Source organism: Heloderma suspectum, chromosome 2 (genome assembly GCF_057233095.1).
Source record: "Heloderma suspectum isolate Gila_16-S chromosome 2, 16-S_ref, whole genome shotgun sequence".
In the NCBI taxonomy this organism is placed as follows: Eukaryota; Metazoa; Chordata; class Lepidosauria; order Squamata; family Helodermatidae; genus Heloderma; species Heloderma suspectum.
The window spans coordinates 72833827-72854603 of NC_139459.1; the positions used below are offsets into that span (position 1 = coordinate 72833827).

Below are 20777 nucleotides of genomic sequence, written 5' to 3' on the forward strand. Positions count from 1 at the left end.
TCACATGCCAGCAAGGTGATGCTCAAAATCCTACAAGCTAGGCTTCAGCAGTATGCGAACCGAGAACTACCAGAAGTACAAGCTGGGTTTCGAAGAGGCAGAGGAACTAGAGATCAAATCGCCAACGTTCGCTGGATCATGGAGAAAGCAAGAGAATTCCAGAAAAACGTCTATTTCTGCTTCATTGACTACGCTAAAGCCTTTGATTGTGTGGATCACAACAAACTGTGGCAAATTCTGAAAGTGATGGGAGTACCAGACCACCTTACCTGTCTCCTGAGAAACCTGTACGAGGGTCAAGAAGCAACAGTAAGAACCAGACATGGAACAACCGAGTGGTTCAAAATTGGGAAAGGAGTACGACAAGGCTGCATATTGTCACCCTGCTTATTTAACTTATATGCAGAGTACATCATGAGAAACGCCGGGTTGGATGAATCACAGGTCGGAATTAAGATTGCCGGGAGAATTATCAACAACCTCCGATATGCAGACGATACCACCCTAATGGCAGAAAGCGAAGAGGATCTCAAGAGCCTGTTGTTGAGGGTGAAAGAGGAGAGTGCAAAAGCTGGTTTGAAACTCAACATTAAAAAAACAAAGATCATGACATCTGGCCCCATCACTTCCTGGCATATAGAAGGGGAAGAAATGGAAGCTGTGACAGATTTTACTTTCTTGGGCTCCAAGATCACCGCAGATGGTGACTGTAGCCATGAAATTAAGACGCTTGCTCCTTGGGAGGAAAGCTATGGCAAACCTAGACAGCATAGTAAGAAGCAGAGACATCACCTTGCCGACAAAGGTCCGTCTAATCAAAGCTATGGTTTTCCCAGTAGTAATGTATGGCTGTGAGAGCTGGACTATAAGGAAGGCTGAGCGCCGAAGAATTGATGCTTTCGAACTGTGGTGCTGGAGAAGACTCTTACGAGTCCCCTGGACTGCAAGGAGGTCAAATCAGTCAATCCTAAAGGAGATCAACCCTGAGTGCTCATTGGAAGGACAGATACTGAAGCTGAAGCTCCAATATTTTGGCCACCTAATGCAAAGAGAAAACTCTCTGGAAAAGACCCTGATGCTGGGAAAGACTGAAGGCAAAAGGAGAAGGGGACGGCAGAGGATGAGATGGCTAGATAGCATCACCGATGCAATGAATATGAACTTGAGCACACTCCGAGAGAGAGCGCAGGACAGGAAGGCCTGGCGTGCTATGGTCCATGGGGTCACGAAGAGTCGGACACGACTGAACGACTGAACAACAACAACTTAACCCAAACTAGCAAAACGGTCTTACTTTTCATGTCTACGCATAGCTATATGGGTTTCCTATATTATTATGGATTTGGCCTTTGCTGAGTATTTCCAAACTATAGTTTCAATATTTAGGAAGGCTTTGGCTGCCTGTTAACTACCCATAGCTGATCAATACACTTTAAACAAAGCATACCCCACAATTGTTTTAGGTGGATTCAATTTTGTTCTAAATCTTGTTTGTACTAACAAGATTTAGTAAAGGAACAATCTTTTGATCTATTTTTCATTTTTATTAGAAATATACTTGTAACATCACATGAAAATACAACTTGCATAAAATGACATGGGGAGAGCAATCCTATGGCCGCTAGACAGTGTCTAGGCAGCCATAGGATTTTTCAGTTTCAGGGAACCGAGGGGGTGGAACGTGCTCTCCACCCCCTCCCCGGCCGCCTCATAGGCAGCACGGTTCTTCCCCATCTCCGAGCTCGTATGTTCAGCGTGGAGTGGGCGAAAAGGAGGTATTCCTGGGGCAGGGAGGGGAGAAGACTGTGGAAGCATCATTACAACGCTTCCTATGTGCTGTGTGGCCTCTCCCTGCCCCCTCCGCCCCTGCTCTGAGGTCTCGAGCTAGACAGCTAGCCGCAAATGCAGGGTGGCTGGAGCATGGAGGAGAGGATCCCCTCTGTGTTCTGCAGGCCCTACGTTGGATAGTCAGTCACCTCTGAGTTCAAAGGTGGCCAACAATCCCCATTGGATTTGTTATAGAAATTTGTAATATGTCTGTTATCCCATGATTTTATAAGCTAGGCTATGTCTATTTTACCTCTGTGAGATTGCCATGCTAAACAAAGGCACAGCGCCTTATCAGAGACTCAGAAATGCCAAGAATGTGTTTATTAGAGTACAAGGCTACCTCTCTGCGCATGCCTAAATATGTAAAAGGTGCTGCCTGTTTTTTTGTTTCCCTCTCAGCTAAACAAAGAGAGTAGTACAGCGCAAGCGTAAGACAGCCCCCAAAGGTCCTGCCTATATAAACTTTTGGATCACATCACTTAATTGTGACCTTTGTTGGAGCGTTAGCCCCAAGGGTTGCCTTATTCTGCAGAATAAAATCGTGTTGGACCAGATCTCTGCCTCCTCTCATTCTTGGTACACAAATTGGAAAGTCTACCAGGGAAAAGAACACAATTTTTGTAACAGATTGTGCCCTAAAACATCTGTTGTTGTTAAATGTCTTGGATCTTAATAGCTTAACAGGAAATAGAATTTCCTAAACATTTCTTGTTCTTAGACTTTTAGTCCTAATAGCTTAAAAGGAGAAATCTCATTCTAAGTACCAAGTTCCCCATTCAGTACTGAATAGGCTGTTTAGTTGACAGGTACATAGACTGGGTGAGCTTCTAATATGAAGTCCCCACATTCTAAAATGAGCACATATTTTTATCTTTTTGTGTAGAAATTGCCTCATAGCTAATATTACCTACTGTTCCATAAATTAGGACTCTCAGTCTTAATTATGTTATTGTTATTAAATATTCCTAAAAAGATCAGAACATACCAAAAAGGCTTATGCGTACACCTTTTAGATTAGATATGATTAATTCTGAATCATACCTTTGAGAATATAACTTAATCAAAATTTGCCAATTAAACCTAAGTCCATAAATTTTTCTAGACATCTGTATATCAAGCTTTTTGATATGTATACCTTATACAGTATTTTTTGCTCATTAATTGATAAGCAAAAACTTTAAATACACTTTTGACCTGGAATAAATATAGTCTCACACCTGTTGATTATTCAAATAACTCTTTGGCCCAGCTGACAGGGCTTTAATTCAGCATATTCTCTTTGGATACCATCCTGTTCATCTTGACAAATATTTTTTATGCTAGTTACCCAAAATTCATTGTGAACCTGTTTGTTTCTTTGTGTATCTTCCCTTTAATACAATCATTACTTTCTACTTTTTTATATTTTCAAATTCTAAATTACTTACTAACATTTGGAATTTGCATTTCATAATAATATATACTATATTGTTTTAAGAGAGGTGGGTTAGCAGTTTTTCCCAGCAAGTTGAATAAAGCAACATTAGCTATTTCCTAAAAATCCAGGACAATAATCTGTCTGCATAGGGCATAACTACACGATACTAAACATGTATTTTAAAAAGAGTGTTTAACACTGCTACAACGTTTGGAACATTTTACTGTCAAGTTGTATTTCCTAAACATAAAACAGCTATTTCATAAACAATGAAGTTCTATGTCATGAATTTCCCTTATCAGAAAGCAGCTTAACATATTTATCGGGCAATTCAGTCATTTGATCCTCTTCATGGAGTTTTGTTGGCATTCTCTGCATACTGTTGGGGAATCAAGAGGGCATTGAGCAAAATGTCCTCACCCCATATTAAAAAGTGTTTCCAAAAGCTTGGGCTGAATACCTCACAGCATATGCAGAGTTCCTCCCACCACCACCGGAGCAAAGTTTTTTTTTTTAAGAACCAAAGGCCAAAGTGACCCTTTGTTTTAAACCTGTTACTGCGTTTTAAATCTTTGCACTGTTGCTACGTTTTATTTGGTTATTTTTTATTGTATACTATAGTTTAAAAGTTTTATATTGTATTTTATTGTGTTGTGTTTTATGGTTTTAATTGTTGTGACATGCCCAGAGAGCTTCAGCTATCGGGTGGTACAGAAATGTAATAAAAAAATACAGGTCATCATGATAGAATGAGTGGCTCAGTCCCTGGTTGAAGCGACCTTGCAATGTCTATAGAATAGTTTTCAGTTAAAACTCCATTAGCTGAAGACAGAACTAGCTGATTACTTTGGAAGCATTCCCCCCATCCCCGCCTGCGGGGGGAAAAAGGTAACAACTGCCCATGGGAATCAATGGAGAAATCCAGGCCTTTATCCTATGATTGGACTGGCAGCGGCAGCGGCAGCAGCAGTATAACTTCGCCCCTGTAAGAAAAAGCTCGAGGTCAGGCAGAGGTTCCTGATCTTCTAACTGAAGTTTTATTTCGTGTGGAAAATGTGGCTTAAAAATAAAAAAGTGCTATAAAATGCGAATACAGTCCAGTGTCATTAGTCCCACATTGCCGGTGGGGGCGGCAGAGAGGCGGTTCACAACAACCCGCTGTAATTATTCCCGCGCTCCAATGGGAGGCGGGGGTTGAGCCTGGGAGAGAGAAATGTACGACAAACCTGCAATGTAGTCCAGTGCTAGTATGTACTTAGGAGTACTTAATATACGGTAACCACGTCTTCTGTGCAGCAATTAGGATCGTTAAATGAACGCTGCAGTGGATGTTATATGCCCAGTCCCCCATCATTTTTTTTGTCAGTGGCTGCTTTGGATTTCCACTCCTCCTCCCGACCACAAAACACACCTCAGAGTGTTGCAAAGGTTATTCTCTCTAGGTAAGCAGACCGGCCCCTCGACTTCGCCCCTTCTCCGTGCCATGCAGCAACCGTGTGCTGCATTCACAGCGCAATCCTAGGCATGTCTACTCCAAAGTAAGCCCTGTGGAGCGCAGCGGGACTTACTCCCAGCCCCAGGCAAGCGTTATAGGACTGCAGGCGCAGTTTCATCGCACAGGAGAACTCCACGTTTGCCGTTGTGAAACGGAGATTCCAAATCAAAAAGAAAACGTGGGCTCGGATGCAGTACTCCGTTTTCTATCTCTATGATGCAGCAGCCGTTTGGATGAGGAGGGAGAAAGACGGAGAGAAGCGGGGACGGCTGGCGCGTCCCACGCCCGGCTGCTGTTTGCTCAGAAGAGGAGTGAAGGGTCTGCGCGCACTTGAGGTATGCCGCAGAGCTGCCCTCTCCGGGTGAGGAGCGGGCGTGCTCCACTCCTTCCGCCTCCTGTAGAGCTGAATGGGACAGTCTGGCCTGCCTTCTCCCTATCCCGCTCCTAGCAATGGTTTGCCCCGCAGCGCGGCATATAGGGAGCGGAGGGGGGAACGGGGCGGTCCTTCTGGCTCTGGCGCGCGGGCGGCGCGGTGCTTGCTGGGGCGGCTGAGCCTGCAATGGCGGTAAGTCATAGTAGCGTGAATACGGGGGTGCCCGCGGGCAGAGGCGAGCCATACAGGCTGGGCTGGAGAGGAAGGGGCAGAGTTGTCCGCAGGAGTGGCCAGGGCTGGAGCAGACCATGTCACAGCCTTTCCCAACCGGGTGTTTCCCAGATGTTTTGGACTACAGCTCCTATCATCACTGGTCATGCTGTGTGGGGCTGTTGGGAGTTGTAGTCCGGAACTTCTGCGGGGCACCACGGCGATTCTTCCCTTGCAGCCCGGGGGAGGAAGGCCGGCAGCGGGTGGGCGAGGAGGGGCGTGCGATTTTGTCCGGGGTTGCGCTTTAGCAGGAGGTGTTGCGGGGGAAGGAGGTGGAGCAGATATTTATAGCCTCTGACGCTGTGGGCGCTTAATCCTAAGTAAGCCCCATCGGGGCTCTTGGCCTTTCTTACGGCAGCCTTGCCGAACCTGGTGCCCTCCAGGTATTTTGGAAATCAGCTCCCATCATCTCTGACCATTGGCCGTATTGGCTGGGGCTGATGGGAATTGTAGTACAACACATTTGGAGGGCTCCAGGTTATGGAAGGCTCCCGGCTGATCGGTGAGCCCCACCGATCTGCTCCGGACGACAGGCGCTTTTTAGTTGGAGCTGAGTTGTAAAGGTAAAAAAATACGGGAAGAGCAACACGCCCGTCCCAAATAGTCCTCTGTTGTTTCTCTGGTCAGAAGCGGACGGTGTGGTCAGCCCGGAGAGAGTCCGCTCGGGGCCACAGAGGTGCCCCGTGGAAGGGTGGGGGGAAGCGGCGAGTTTTAGCCTTGTGACGTCAGCCTGTGAGCTCGCACCTTCCGCGCAAAGGCCAAGCGCGTGGCCGTCGCGGAAGACACGCGGCAGTCGTAGCGCACGGTGGCGGCCCCCAGGAGTAATAGACGGAGAGGGGGAGCTGCCGCTGCTAACTGCTGGGATCACCGGGTTAGCCGAGGGTGGCCGATTCTTCCGTGGGAAGGAGATTTCCACGTGGCTTAGGGCTTATCCTAAGCATTTCCCCCCACTGCCCCGTCAATCTTTCTAGGAAAAGAGGGGAGGAAATGAGAAGACAATGATAGTAAAGAAAAGTAGAGAAGCAGCAGGAGAAATGGAAGGGTAAGAGAAAACTCTGACATACTATTAGTATAGGGTTATGAAAATAGAAAGAAAGGTGTATTCAGCTATTACTTTCTATTGCTATCTCCCCCCCCATCTATTTTAAAGAAACAGCCTAGTTTCTTACGAAACCACATGTCCAACTGTGCAGAAAACTCAGTTCCTTTGCTGCTTATTTTCCTACGGCACGGATGTGCAGCGTGTGCTCACTTGGCTTCTGCCCCTTTTGTCTCTCCTGCCTTCAGTGTTGCCCATTCATCTTGGCTGCTAATGAACGTGGTGTCAGAGAAGGCGTAAAACAAGCTTCCCCTCAGGTAGCCTTGACCTGCGCTAGGAATTGTTCCTTCCAGGTTTGCCGTTTGGGGGACAATACTAGGGAGTGTCTGACTTCATCTGTGCACCCTTGTTCTTAACCTACATTGGTCAACTGAGGGCAAAACTAGACATGATGCCATTTACACAGTTATCAATTACAATATTTCTAAATAGGTACAGGGCTCTACTCTGGATAGGGACCCTGGGTGGGAGGAAACAAAGGAAGGGCTTTAACACACACACCTGGTGGTCCTGATTTGGATTGGACCCCTGTGCTTACTATTTGCCTTGGTCCCAGTGGGAACTTTTCTTCCAATGTAGATAGGTGCAGTGGGTCTGATCCATATCGGGGCAAAGGTTTAAAGAAAACTTTTATCTGCAGGTTTCTGATATGGCTGAGTCTCCTGCAGCTACTGATGGAGGGGCGGGGGGGGGGGAGATTTATGCAGTTGCTAATTGTGAAAAGCATCACATCTGGTTTGGACCTAAGGTTATTCCTGTGATCATACACAATTCCATTAGGTAATACCAAACACAGCCAGTTGCATGAACCTACCTGTACAGTATGTTTGTCATCTAAGGCCCTCCCTCAGGTGTCTTTTCCAAGGGAGGCTTGGAAGGTGGCAACAAGGCAGAGGGCCTTCTTGGTGGTGGCCCCTGAATTGTGAACTTAAGAACTATGCTGCATCAGACCAAGGGTCCATCTAGTCCAGCATTCTGTTCACACAGTGGCCAACCAGCTGTCGACCAGGAACCCACAAGCAGAGCATGAATGCAACAGCACCCTCCCACCCACGTTCCCCAGCAACTGGTGTACATAGGCTCACTGCCTCTGGTACTGGAGGTAGCACATAGCCATCAGGTCTAGTAGCCACTGATAGCCTTTTCCTCCAGTAATATGTCCAACCCCCTTTTAAAGCCATCCAAATTGGTGGTCATCACTACATCCTGTGGTAGTGAATTCCATAGTTTAACTATGCACCGTGTGAAGAAGTACTTCCTTTTATCTGTCCTGAATCTCCCACCAATCAGCTTCATAGGATGACCCTGGGTTCTAGTATTTTGAGAGAAGGAGAAAAATGTCTCCCTATCCACATTCTGCACACTATGCATAATTTTCTACACCTCTATCATGTCTCCCCTTACCCTCTTTTTTTCCAAGCTAAACAATCCCAGCTGTTGTAACCTTCCCTCATAGGGGAGATGCTTCAGCTCCTTGATAATCTTAGTTGCCCTTTTCTGCCCCTTTTCCAGCTCAACAATATCTTTTTTAGATGTGGTGACCAGAACTGTACACAGTATTCCAAGTGTGGTCACACCATAGATTTGTATAGGGGCAGTATTATATTGGCAGTTTTATTCTCAGTTCCTTATAATTATGGAGTTTGCCTTTTTTACAGCAGCTGTACACTGGGTTGACATCTTCACTGAACTGTCACCCACAACCCAAAGATCTCTTTCTTGGTCAGTCACCACTAGCTCAGATCCCATCAGGTTATACTTGAAGTTGGGATTTTTTTTTTGCCCCAACATGCATCACTTTACACTTGCCTACGTTGAAGCACATTTGCCATTTAGATGGCCATTCTCCCGGTTTGGAGAGATCCTTTTGGAGCTCTCCACAATCCCTTTTTGTTTTAACCACCCTAAATAATTTGGTGTCATCCGCAAACTTGGCCACTTCACTGCTCCTAATTCCAGATCATTTATGAACAGGTTATTATTATTTATTTATTTATTACATTTATATCCTGCCTTTTTTCCTCTTGCAAGGAACCCAAGGCACCTTACATTATCCTCCTCCTCTCCATTTTATCCTCATAGCAACAACCCTGTGAGGTAAGTTGGGCTGAGAGTCTGTGACTGGCCCAAAATCACCCAGGTGAGCTGCCATGGCCTAGTGGGGACTAGAACCTGGATCTCCCGGCTCCCAGTCCAACACTCTCACTACTACACCACACTAGCTCTGTGTGGTGTAGTGCAGGTTGAAATGCATTGGTCCTACTACAGATCCCCGTGGGACTCCACTACTTACTTCCCTCCATTGGGAGAATTTACCATTTATTCCTACTCTCTGCTTTCTGTTCTTTAACCAGTTATTGATCCATAAGAGGACCTGTCCTGGTTCTTTAACCAGTTATTGATCCATAAGAGGACTCCGAGCCACCGCTGCCACTTGGGCCTCCAGCGACAGTGATGGATCTAGGAGAACCCCCAGACCTGTCCTCTTATTCCATGACTGCTAAGTTTGCTCAGGAGTCTTTGGTGAGTCTTTTTGTCAAAAGCCTTTTGGAAGTGCCAGTAAACAATGTCTACCAGATCACCCCTGTCCACATGTTTATTGACACTCTCAAAGAACTCTAAAAGGTTAGTGAGACAGGACTTACCTTTGTGGAAGCCATGTTGATTCTTTTTCAGGAGGGCTTGTCCTATACGCTTACTAATTTTATCTTTAATAATGCTTTCAACCGATTTACCCGGAACAGACGTCACTACCTGGCCTGTAATGGAATGATCTCCTCGATGAGGCCTGCCTGGTGGCAACATTGTCATTTTATTTATTTATTTACAATATTTATATACCACTCCACATCAAAGTTTTCAGAGTGGTGAACAACAAGGTAAAAGAATAAAACCCCATAATTAAAACAGTTAAAACATTTTAAAAGAACAGATTCTGGACTTAATAAACCACAGCTGGTCACTCAGGGAAGGCCTCTCGAAATAGCAGTGCCTTCAGGAGGCACAGAAAACACAACATTGGTGCCTGCCTGACCTCCGAAGGCAGGGAATTCCACAGGAAGGGGGCCACCACACTGAAGGCTCTTTTCCTGATGGACTCCAATTGGGCCATAGGTCCATGTGGAACCACCAGGAGCAACCCTTCTGATGACCTCGGTGACCAGGCAGGTTTGTAAAGAAGAAGGCGCTCTCTTGGCTCTCTTGGTACCAAGTTGTTTAGGGTTTTGTACAGTAGTACTAATTCCTTAAACCTGGCCCGGTAGTGAATAGTAGGCAGCCAGCGCAGTTCCCTCACCAAAGGAGTTGCATGCTGAAAAGGGGTTGGTCTCGACAACAGCTTAGCTGCTGCATTCTGCACTAGCTCCAGAGTCCAGACTAGCCTCAAGGGCAGCCCCACATAGAGTACATTGCAGCAATTCAGTATTGAGGTTACTAATGCCTGTACCACTGTGGCCAAGCTATCCGCGTCCAGGAGAGGCCATTGTTGGCGAACCAGCCAAAGCTGATAAAAGGCACTCCGAGCTGCCGCTGCCACTTGGGCCTCCAGCGACAGTGTTGGATCTAGGAGAACCCCCAGACTACGGACAATATCTCTTTCAGGCATTTGGCAGCATATGAGGAGGTTTTAACTGCGTCCTGGGTTTTCCTTGTTTAAAATGGTTTTAGATATATGTGTGTGCGTGTTGCCTGTTTATATGTATATGATTTTTATAAGGGTTTTTAAAGGTTCTGATCTTTGTAAACTGCCCAGAGAGCTTTGATTATTGGGCAGTATAGAAATGTGATGAATGAAGTTAGTTAAATCCATCTCTTACTCACCTAGAAAATTGTTGGATTAACAGCCCCCTTCGTGCAGCCTTTGTAACACTGCATGGATATGGGTTTCTCTTGCTTAGATTTAAGGAGCTAGTGGCTCTTTAGCACTAGGAGGAAAGAGCTGCTGTATATGTACTCTCCTTGCCCTCTCCTCCTAACTCCCATTAGTATGAGGAGACTGAAGTGCAGTCCTGTGCATGTTTGCTCAGAAGTATGTCCTGCAGTCAGTGGAACATAACCCCCAGGTAAGTGTGTATACGACTGCAGCATAATTCTTTAAAGTAGAAGTTGAAGAGACCTTGCCATGGGGCAGTGCTGTATAGTCTGCTTGTTTTGTTTGCCTGAAGGAAGGCTGAGTGTAGGACAGCCTGCCACTAGAGAGTTTGCCTGAGGCAACTGCTATGGTTGAACTTCACCTCTGTTTTGGGAAGTAGAGCTTCCTGGGGGTTACTGTGAGTTTTGGTGTGCTAGAAGCATATTTGTGAAGGTTCCTTCTTCCAAAATTAAACTACGTGGTAGCTCCCTGTAGCTGAAGGACCAACTGAGCACTGTACTGGAAAATATTACTATATATACTGAATGATTTGCAATCGTATTGAAATGACTGGATTATTATATCATTGTTCGTTCCTCCTTCTGGTGTAGTCGAAGTCCGCCTACAGTTTTGGATGAGAAACATCACACTTCAGGATAAAGGTATGGAACCTACAAGTAGTTTGTCTTTCTCACCAGACGTTTATTAAGCTCAAACTCTACGTTGATTCACATTAGTGTGTAATTTTGCCTTTGTGTTGCCCATTCATTACTTTCTACAGTGAATGTGGTGTCAGAAAAGGCATATATTAACTCTAGCTGTCATGTGTTCAGGAGTGGGTTATGTACCTTCTCTGCATTTCAGCTGGAACATAGCCTTTGTAAAAAAATATACATTCCCTCTTCAGCTCTGCATGCACAGTTAAGCGCGTAGAATTGGACACTGGAAGGGACTCAGTAGTCCTAATCCAGCACCCTGCCCCCTGAAGTGTCTGTACTCTCTACCTCTTTTTTTTTTTTGTACAGTCTATGTTTTTGAGGCACTTCATTAATTCTATTACTATTTGAAAACCTCCAAAATGTTAGGAATTCCACATTGATCTTGGCAGCTTGTTCCATTTACTGTTTTAAAGTACGTGTATTTGGTTTTGGTTAAAAATTGATGTATTCATGTGAACAGCAGCTACCCCAGAGACTCTAGTCTTTAAAACAAACTTACACCCTTTAGTACAAGGGTGGAGAAACATGTTCTGCCCAAAGACCGAATTCCAATCTTGGAATGTCTTGGGGGGCACGTTATCAAATCACTACCAGGCAGCAACCGCAACTCAAGGACACTTGCTCTCCCACAGGACAATTACTGAGAAGTTAGACACAGCAAGCTACTTGGAGCAGGGAGCTCAGCCAAGTGGAAACTCCAGTCCCCCCACCCCACCCATTTTGCTCTTCCTTAATTAATGCAGCACCTGAGGGAGAGAGATGAGGGATGTAATACACCTCTTGGGAATCTTGTTTTTGCTCTTGTGTAATGGTTAGAGTTCCGGATGCTAGAAACCTGGGTTCAGATCTCTGCTTGTCTATGAATATCAGTGGATGATGGCCTTAGGCTGAGAGTCCTTATTTATCTAACTTGGTTCACTGGGTGACTGTAACAGTAAAATGCTGTTCTGTGTTACTTGGAGGAAAGATGGGATATAAATAAAATGAACTTCAGCTTGGGAAATGTCAAATATTCCCGTGAATGGGACAGCGTACGAACACTTCCTTTTAACCTTGTAATCTGTCTTCCTGCTTTTGCTACAGAAGTATGTATTCATGAGAGTAATTACAGTTATCTCCAAAATCCATATAGTGTAATACCTTTATTAGGCCAACCCAAAGATCACAAAAATGTACAAGCTTTTGAGATCTCAGCAGAAGAACTGCACAGGGACTGGGATAATTCCGCACCAGACATTTGTCTTGTTCATGTAGTTTTTACAGGACATCCATGTAATCATCATGTAATGACTGCCCTTCTATGTATGCATGTGTTTTTCTGGAGCGTCTTCGTTTTCACTGCAGAAATTCCAATTTTTGAGAAAAGCAGAACAGTAGCATAATATTCAGAGGTGTGTAGATGGCCCTTAGTGTTAATTCTTCCACCTTCCCAAGAGGCATGGTTTCCACATGAGTGGACTTAGCAGGAGGCAGATGAACCTATCGCTGCTGGGCCCACCTTCTCTCTAAAGCTTAGTGGCTGTGCTGCTGCTGGCACATTCTGCCTGCTGTACTTCTAGTCCAATACAAAGAGACAAGCAGTAGAGTGGAGCAACCAGCAACAGAAGTAAAGTTTCAGCCTGTTGCTGTGTGTTCTTGCCCACTCACGGGCTTAGCAGCAACAGTCAACATGAGAGTCCAGGTGAAGGGGCACCAATCTGGGAACCATGTAAGATGAGGATAATAGCATTAAAAATAAGTTCCAGAGGTATGCATAACTTATCTGAGTTCATACCTGTTCACATTCTCCTCTGTTCTTCCTTCTCATCCTGAATACTTTCTATCCATTTGTTTGTCCACCATTTCCTTGACTCTCTCCAGCCCTGCATGCCCCCTTCTTCCTCTTTCATGCTTATCTGTTGCCTCTATCCTCCTCCTCCTGCAAATGCCTCCCCCAGTTTATCTTAAATGTACCCCTCTATCTTCCTTCTGCCATTGTCATCCATCCATCACCAAATCCACCCTCCACACATACACTGGTGGGAGGGAATATGCAGCTGAGCATAGTCCTGTGTAGGTCTACTCAGAAGTAAGTCTCACTGCATGAAATGGTACTTACTGTCAGGTGAGTATGCACAGGATTGCAGCCTTATGAAAAAAGGGAGAGGATAGAGGCAGGCAGGCAGTGAGCCCAACCAGGCCAAGAGGGTTGGGCTTTGCAATCCTTCCGTACGCACAGGCCAGTGAATTCTGGAAGCCGAGGAGCAGCTGCATGCTTCTGGTTCCAGTACTGTTGGCCTGCCAAGCTTGGTGCAGTCTGGCTTAGGACTTGCTGTTGCTTTGGTGCAGCAGAGGAGGACGACTTGGGACGAACTGATGTGGTTAGGTGGCGGGGGGGCAGCCCTTTCTGGGTGAGGAGGGGATTATGGTCCTTGCCAGGGTTTGGTCACTGACTTTGCTGTTTCCGGGGATATTTCTTTTCATTGGACACTGATGCTGGAGCAACCTGTGACTTCCCTGCTTGTGGCTTTATTAAGAAAGACTTGTTAAATTTAGAAATACAGTAGAAATTAAATTCTTTTGCCCTCCCTCCTGCTGTCTGCAGTTGTCAAAATGAGCAAGCCAGACGGTAAAAGACGAAGAAGGACTGACCTTTTCCACAAAGAGTGGGAAAAGAAGCATCCTGTGGGAACACAACAGTTGCTATTTACCAGGCCTGTGGTGTAATCCAAGAATGCCACAATTGTATCTTTAGAACTGCTAGCTTACTTGCTAAGGGGAAAAAAAAATCTTTTGAGGACGGGGAGTTGTTGAAAGAAGCATTTTTGGTTGCTGGTGACTCCATTTTTGAAGGTTTTTTCAATAAAAAGGAAATAATTGCAACAATTAGAAAGTTGCAGCTGTCAGGAAACAGCAGAAGAATCGAGTCCATTTCAGATGACTTGGAAGATCAACTGCAAAGTGACCTTCAACTTGATAAATCCACAGACACAAAAGAAACTTCACAGCTGGCGATTGTTGTGAGGATGGTATTTCATGATCTTTCTGTAAAAGAACTATTCAGAATACTACCTCTGAAGGAAGAACAGGAGAGGATATATTTTAGTCTTTCGAAAACTGTGCTATGGAAATAAACTTGCCTTTTCACAAATTGTCATCCATCACCAGTGATGGGGCACCAGCAATGGTAAACTGTATCCAAGGGTTTATTCGCCACTGTGAGAAAGATTAATCTTTTCCTAAATTTGTTTCATATCACTGCATCATTCACCAGGAATCATGTTACAAAAATAAATTCTATCCGGGCCATCTCCTTGGCTTTTAATGGCACTTCTTGAATACAGCAATTTCATTTTGCATACTGAAGTTAGCTGGCTGTGTAAAGGAAAGGTTCTGGCAAGATTTTTAAACCTGATTGAAAGAAGGAGTTTCTCAAGTCTCGAGCAGCGTGTTGAACAAGTTGATGACAGGCTTTGGTTGGGAGAGTTTGCTTTCCTTGCTGATTTGATGAAGAAACTAAGTAGTTTGACCACTGAGCTTCAGGGAAAAGGAAGTATATTTCCAGAATGATCAATTCAATCAATTCCTTCAATGGTAAACTTGGGTTGTGGAAGTCACAGTTGCAAAGGAAATCCCTTCTTCCCTTCAATGAAGCGAGTTGTTGGTGAGGGTGATTTTGAAAACACACCATATGTGGCACACATTGAAACACTCGAACAATTTCACACTCAATTTCAACAGTTCACAGACATTGAACCAGTCGTATCATTATTTGTAAACCCATTTAGCTCCGTTGATGTCACAGAAGCTGCAGTGTCCATTGGGAAATTGTCAGGCAAGAGTACAAGTCATGACAATTTTTGGAATCCGGGTGATTCACAGAAGTTTCCTTTGTTGAGAAATACCGCTGCAAAGATAAATCTTACTTTGAATCAACCATGTGAGTTACTCTTCTCACCAATGAAATGTATTGAGTAAAAAAATAGCTGATTGGTTTGCATCTGGATAACCGTTCGTGAGTTGTCATCTCATCATACACCAACTGCGGCAAGCATACAGATGACATCCAGCGTCAAGCATCACACTAGTCTGGGGCAAGTGTTTTTCAGCCACTGCTATGGTAGGTTATTTGTGGAATAATGATGATGATGATGAATAGCCTGGGAATACTATTACGGGACCTAAAATGTAAGTGTAGTAGTATTCAAGAGTTAATAGTACAACTACTCTTACTTTTTTAAATGCCAAAAAAAACCCTTGCTGCTTTTCTAGTCACTTCTTTGAGATCTCATCAGCAGTATTCTGATATTCATACTTAAAGTGCTTTAGTGCTAATTCATCTTAATTTTTATTTTTTTACAAGGTCAGTTCAGATGAGTTGGACCTTTACAGTCCCAGCTGTGTGGATTGTGCTTACTACACCTAAAAAGCACAATAACCCCAATAGTGTGGAACATCATTTGAAATTTAGCTTGTAGCTTACAACAGAAGAGCAATTAGTATTGCTAGGAGATTTTCGTCTGGAAATTGCCCTGTTCACAAGCAACTAACCAATGAACCCTATACTTTTACAGATAAGAAACATTGAGGCTGATACAACCATGACACCAAGTAACACCAACCACAATTGCCACTTAGCAACATTCTCCTCCCCAATTTCCAAAGGGTGGGGGAAAGGTTCCATTAACTTCCTATACCCATCTGCTAGCATCATTGGAAAAGAAGCTTGCAGGAATAGCCAGCAGGGAAAAAGTGGAGAGACTTTCCTCAGCAGAGAGGGAGACAAAAGCTGAGAAAGTATAGCAGGAACTGGGTGATTATTCACCTATAAGCACGTGCTCTCAGGATTTGATTAATGTACTAGAGCTGAAGGAATTAAGAGAAAGGGTATGGAAGAAAGCTGAAATCCTATGTAGACTAACTGAAATCTCATTGAATGCAGGACTTTGAGTAACAAAGCATGGGATCCTGTTGTAAACAGAAAAGGGCTATGGGAGGGATGAGAAAATAAAGAAGACATGGAGTCAAACAGTGAGCAGTAGGACAAAACTAAGGAAGGGGGATAAAAGGCAGTTATAGAAACATTTGTGTCTCCCAGGCAGTTATGGTGGCTCTGTTGGGCTGCATTCCAGTAAACAAGTGCAATAACTGCTGGAAGTATGAGTGTGTAAGAGAGCAAACGCCACAGAGGCAGGAGAAGCGCTAGCCTGATTGCCTGGGTGAGAAGTCACTCACTGCCATGGCTGGCAGTTTACCAGTAGATTGATATCAGTGCTCTGCCCACCCTTATAAATGAAACAAGATTCGGTGCTGCAGCTAGGAAATGGCAGCAATGTTATACAGATCCATGACCAGTTCTGGCCGCAAAGATTTGAGTGGTTTCTACATGAGAAAAGTGCCAAAAGGGATGGGCTGGGGGAACCCATGTAAAAATGTATGCCCTTTCTCTGGCTGTAGATGGTCAAATCCAAGATGGCCTTTAAAGTGCTCTAAAAATGGCATATGCCACCTTGTAATAATATATTCACGCAGCACATGCAAGTGGGAGTTTTCCAGGTCAAGGAATTCAGTTTTGAAACGAAGCTGCAATATACCAAAACAGTTAAGATGGCCACCAGATATGGTCACAACGACCATCTCAGAAGTGAGGGTAATCCAGGCCCTTTTTTTGTCACATTTTCCTTCGATACGGCTGCTCAAATAATACTGACTTGTTTCTGTCTCTTGCAGGAACGTATGTATAGACAACATGGCACATTTCGCTATCCTGCTCAGATAACATTGGCAACACGCTAGCAGAACCTTGTGCAATTAAATGGAGGGAAAAAGTCTACACAGAGGACCATGAACATCATCAGTTGAAGATGAATGAGGTGGACTACATCCTGCTCCATTATAATCACTCTGGTGCTCCACATTCCACAACTGATCATGCCTGCAGTTGCTGATGGCAGACGCCTTCCAATCTGTTACACAAAGTTATTTCTTCGAGAGAGAGTTCTGATGATATAGTTGCATATGGGCACAGTGATCCAAGTTCTGATTTAGCATCAGACAGTGCCCTCTGATTCTGCTAGTGAGCTGGGATCTGCTTTTGGCTGAGAATAAGTGTCCGATCAGTAATGAATATTAGTTTAGAATGATGAGGTTTATTTTTCTCCATTTGTGTTTCACAAGTCACCTTTTCATGTATACGAATAGGGGCATTCATTATGTGGTATCTGTATTGATATTAACTTCCTCAAAATATAAAATGTGATTTCAAAACAACATCTGCTAGATGTCTATTTTCTCCTCCCTGAATAATCAAATATACAGAAAGAAATGCTGCCACTCAAAAAGCTTTTACTAGGGAAAAAAGTAACGCCAGATCAGTGTTTCTTGGTTGTGTCCACCATCTTTTTCACCCATACTGTGGTTCAGATCAGCATTTTATGTGAAAAATGATATTTTTATCTTTAAAAATTACTCATTACATGCCTGAGTCTACATCTTTCAATTATGAGGTGGTGTAATCCATTTTTAGAGCATTTAGATGGCCATCTTTAATTCCCCCTTGCCCCAGGGGCAAGTGCCTAGATGTTTGGCATGTCCTCTAACTGATTTACAATATCCAAAACATTTTAGTACAATTTTGCTCTGACTATAAAGATCTTCAAAGCCAGGGGTGGACAGACTTCAGGCTTGCAGGATCTACTACTCCCCTAGAACTTGAGATCCACTGACCAGATCCAGGTGCAAAATGATGGTTTAGGTGGGTGGGCATACAGACTAAGAAGAATAGGGTGCCTGTGAGCACATGCTCAACCTAAGAATTTGTAATCTGAACTGGAACCAAGTTGTCAAGCCCTTTCACACAAAAATCCACTCCTGTTTTTCTCCCAAGTGTTCTTTCTCAACAACAGGTTTTGCAGCAGGGGGAACCTTTTTAGTAGTAGCTGTTCTTAGACAACTGGAAGTCAAAAAAAACCTTGCTGATGATGTACTGCAAGCTGCTCAGAGCTTCCAGTAAATCCCAATCTACCTTCTGTCCACCATCTCTTCTAGGTAATCTTATGTTTTCCCCTGTATTCAAGATGTGTTCCTGTCTTGTAGTATTTATAAGATAAAAAACATGGGACCGCTTCAGAATTGTTCAGAATACAAATTAATCCAGCAGTGATCTAGCAAACATACAGAGTTTAGCTCACATCCTTTCTTGTTCTATCACCCAGTCCCCCTCTTCTTTCCCAGCAGAGGAGGGGAAGGAAAAGGCAACTAAACCTGTGCTCCTCACTTCTCCAGAGCCAGTATTTTAGAAGAGTGTGAGAGGGCTTTTTGTATGGTATCTTTGTCCTCTTCCTAACAGAAGTGATAACCTGTGGGGCTTTGGCAACTGATCACCATTGCAATAGAAATGTCTCCTCCATCCCTTCCCTCCAACATCAAGTACTTGCAGTTCTAGGCCCTGTGCTGGTAATTTAAACTTCTAAGCAGTCAGAAACATTCCATGACTGCAGTTCACTCAAAGATAGTGGCAGCTCCTTTCATCAGACTGTAGCCAGAGCCAAAAGTTAGGGATACCCAGGCTTTTGATTTCACACAAGAACACTTTCTCTTTTCTGTAGTACAATTTGATACTTGTAGCAATAGAATCATGGTAAATGTCCCAACAGCTTTGGCAACGATGTCATGAATAATACAGAAAAGCTTCCATTTAGTAGAATAGTTCATTGAAAATTAGAAGACCATGTATAAAATCAGTGAAAGGAAATCTGTTCTTGCATAACCAAAAAGTCTATATGATGAATTCATTGTATAAAGATGATCTATCAAGTTCTAAGAAGAGATTCAACACTGCTGTGAACAAGAATGGCATATGTAATTACTAGGCAAGTATAGGCATATGGATTACAGCCCTCATAGTAAAGAACCTTTACTATTGCACATTTGGCAAATGCATTGACCCTTGTTCATCTTAACTGATAATTCCACTCTTGGAATCAAATCTCCAGTTGGGCACTGTTGTCCATTATTACAATCCACTGTAATTGGTTCTGGGACTGCAATAGCTGAGTTTTGCATTTTAATACGGTCTTCGTTCCATAAGTCAGCAGCTGCCTTTACTTTTGTTCACAATACCTGTCTTATTGTCACCTCCAGAGCAGTCAGGCTGGGCTTCAAAGTGTTCTTAAGCAAGATGATTTTATACTTTATATCTTTGCTTTTCTTTCAGCGAAGAAAATCAGTCTTTCCAACTAAATTGTATTTGGACTTCTGTACCATCTGCAAATTCATTTAAGAAGCAGCATCCACTTGCAATCTTCTGTTACAGGAATCAAGTCTCTATCTTAAGCCGTGATGCTTGTACAATTTTTATTGTCTTAGCGCTGTGCTTTCCATCCAGGCTGCTGATGGATGCCTGTGCCTTTTCTTCTATCAGGCTGTCCTTAGATCCATTTCGACTCTAAAGATAAATTAGACACATAATTAAATGTTTAGTGCAGAACTGAGGAGAAATTAACTTATTTTATATGTTACTGCCCAACTCCTGAAAAGGGATTACTAATATCAATATACACACATGGAGAGAGTAATCCTATGGCCACTAAACACTGTCTAGAGGGCCATAGGATTTTTCAGCTCCCAGAAACCATGCTCCCCGCCCCCTCATAGCCATCACAGTTCTCTCTACATCAGCTGCTTCTCCATGCTGGCAAGCAGAGCACGGAAAGGGCAAAAGGGGGGTGGTCCTGGGGGCGGGGAGGGGAGGAGACTGTGGAAGCCTCTTTATGAGGCTTCCTATGCACTGTGCAACCTCCCCTCCCTCCTACTCTGAGGTTTCCAGCTAGACGCACAAAATTGCGCATCTAGCCAAAAATGCAGAGTAGCCAGAGCACGGAGGAGAGGATCCCCTCCATGCTTCAGCCACTCTGCATAGGATAGTCCCCAGTGTTTTGAGTTTGGAGGCTGGCAACAATCTTCATAGGAGATTGAAATTTGCTGAAAGCAATGGTGAAAGTTGCAAACTTTAGCAAACAGGCTAATCACTAAACACGTGAAAAGAAACTAAACACATGAGAAGAAAATCTCAGAAAACTTAACAGGCATGAATTTCAAGAGACAATGTCCAAAGTGTGTGTAATAATAAAAATACTATTTTTTGTATTTAACCAGGTGAGGTGATATGAAGTCACTTTGGTTGCTACTTCGTATAGTTCCTGGGCTGTGTAATATTCTTTTTTCAAAAGGAGTAGACGTATGAAAGTAGTAAGCCTAAAATGGCTAGGGTCAGGATATCTGAAAAACCATCTCTTCTCATACGAACTTGCTAATAGTTTAAGATCTTTGGATGCCCTTCTGCGTGTCCCACCAAGTTGCCTTGGGGTCCTATTTGAGCCGAAAGGCAACTTGATGTCAGCAGTTTGAGATTTCAAGTACAGAAAAAATTATGTATGGATAAATTGGTGGGGAATTTTGAATGCATGCCTGCAGGTGGCTAATTTATTAAAACTTGCAGCCCTAGCTCAGATAATCTTGTGTAGCTTCCAGCCTGATTCAAACCTACATTCTTTTCTTACACAGAATGTTCAGAAATCAGTAAACAATTTCTGTGTGGTCAAATATTCAAAGAATAAATGTACTGAAATTAAGCAATAATGATTTGGCAGTGTCGTTATAGCTCATATGGAATAATAAGCCAATTTATAATTTTAGAAGAAAATGAAAACCACATCATAGAAATAGTGGTTTCAGGATTTTATGT

At 43.7% G+C, this 20777-nt stretch overlaps 1 protein-coding gene, 1 long non-coding RNA gene and 2 other non-coding genes across 9 annotated transcripts in view; 3 read left to right on the forward strand and 1 right to left on the reverse strand.

Moving 5' to 3' along the window:
• Window positions 1–5242: 5242 nt before the first annotated feature.
• Window positions 5243–17302, forward strand: LOC146352345 (uncharacterized). 2 transcript variants are annotated; one of them, XR_014787688.1, is made up of 5 exons: window positions 5243–5307; window positions 8839–9007; window positions 10946–10996; window positions 13638–15152; window positions 16763–17302. It is a non-coding gene; the product is annotated as an uncharacterized LOC146352345 (long non-coding RNA). The 2 variants fall into 2 exon arrangements; XR_014787689.1 differs by lacking the exon at window positions 13638–15152.
• Window positions 6664–6799, forward strand: LOC146352346 (small nucleolar RNA SNORA13). The gene has a single exon (XR_014788735.1). It is a non-coding gene; the product is annotated as a small nucleolar RNA SNORA13 (small nucleolar RNA).
• Window positions 11082–11209, forward strand: LOC146352347 (small nucleolar RNA SNORA13). The gene has a single exon (XR_014788725.1). It is a non-coding gene; the product is annotated as a small nucleolar RNA SNORA13 (small nucleolar RNA).
• EPB41L4A (erythrocyte membrane protein band 4.1 like 4A) overlaps window positions 17141–20777 on the reverse strand; it is a 161572-nt gene continuing 157935 nt past the window's right edge. For all 5 annotated transcript variants that reach the window (XM_084833867.1, XM_084833865.1, XM_084833866.1 and 2 more), the window contains one exon: window positions 17141–19478. In XM_084833867.1, the coding sequence (XP_084689993.1) occupies window positions 19451–19478 (28 nt within the window). In that variant the 3' untranslated portion in view covers window positions 17141–19450. The remainder of the gene's footprint in view (window positions 19479–20777) is intronic.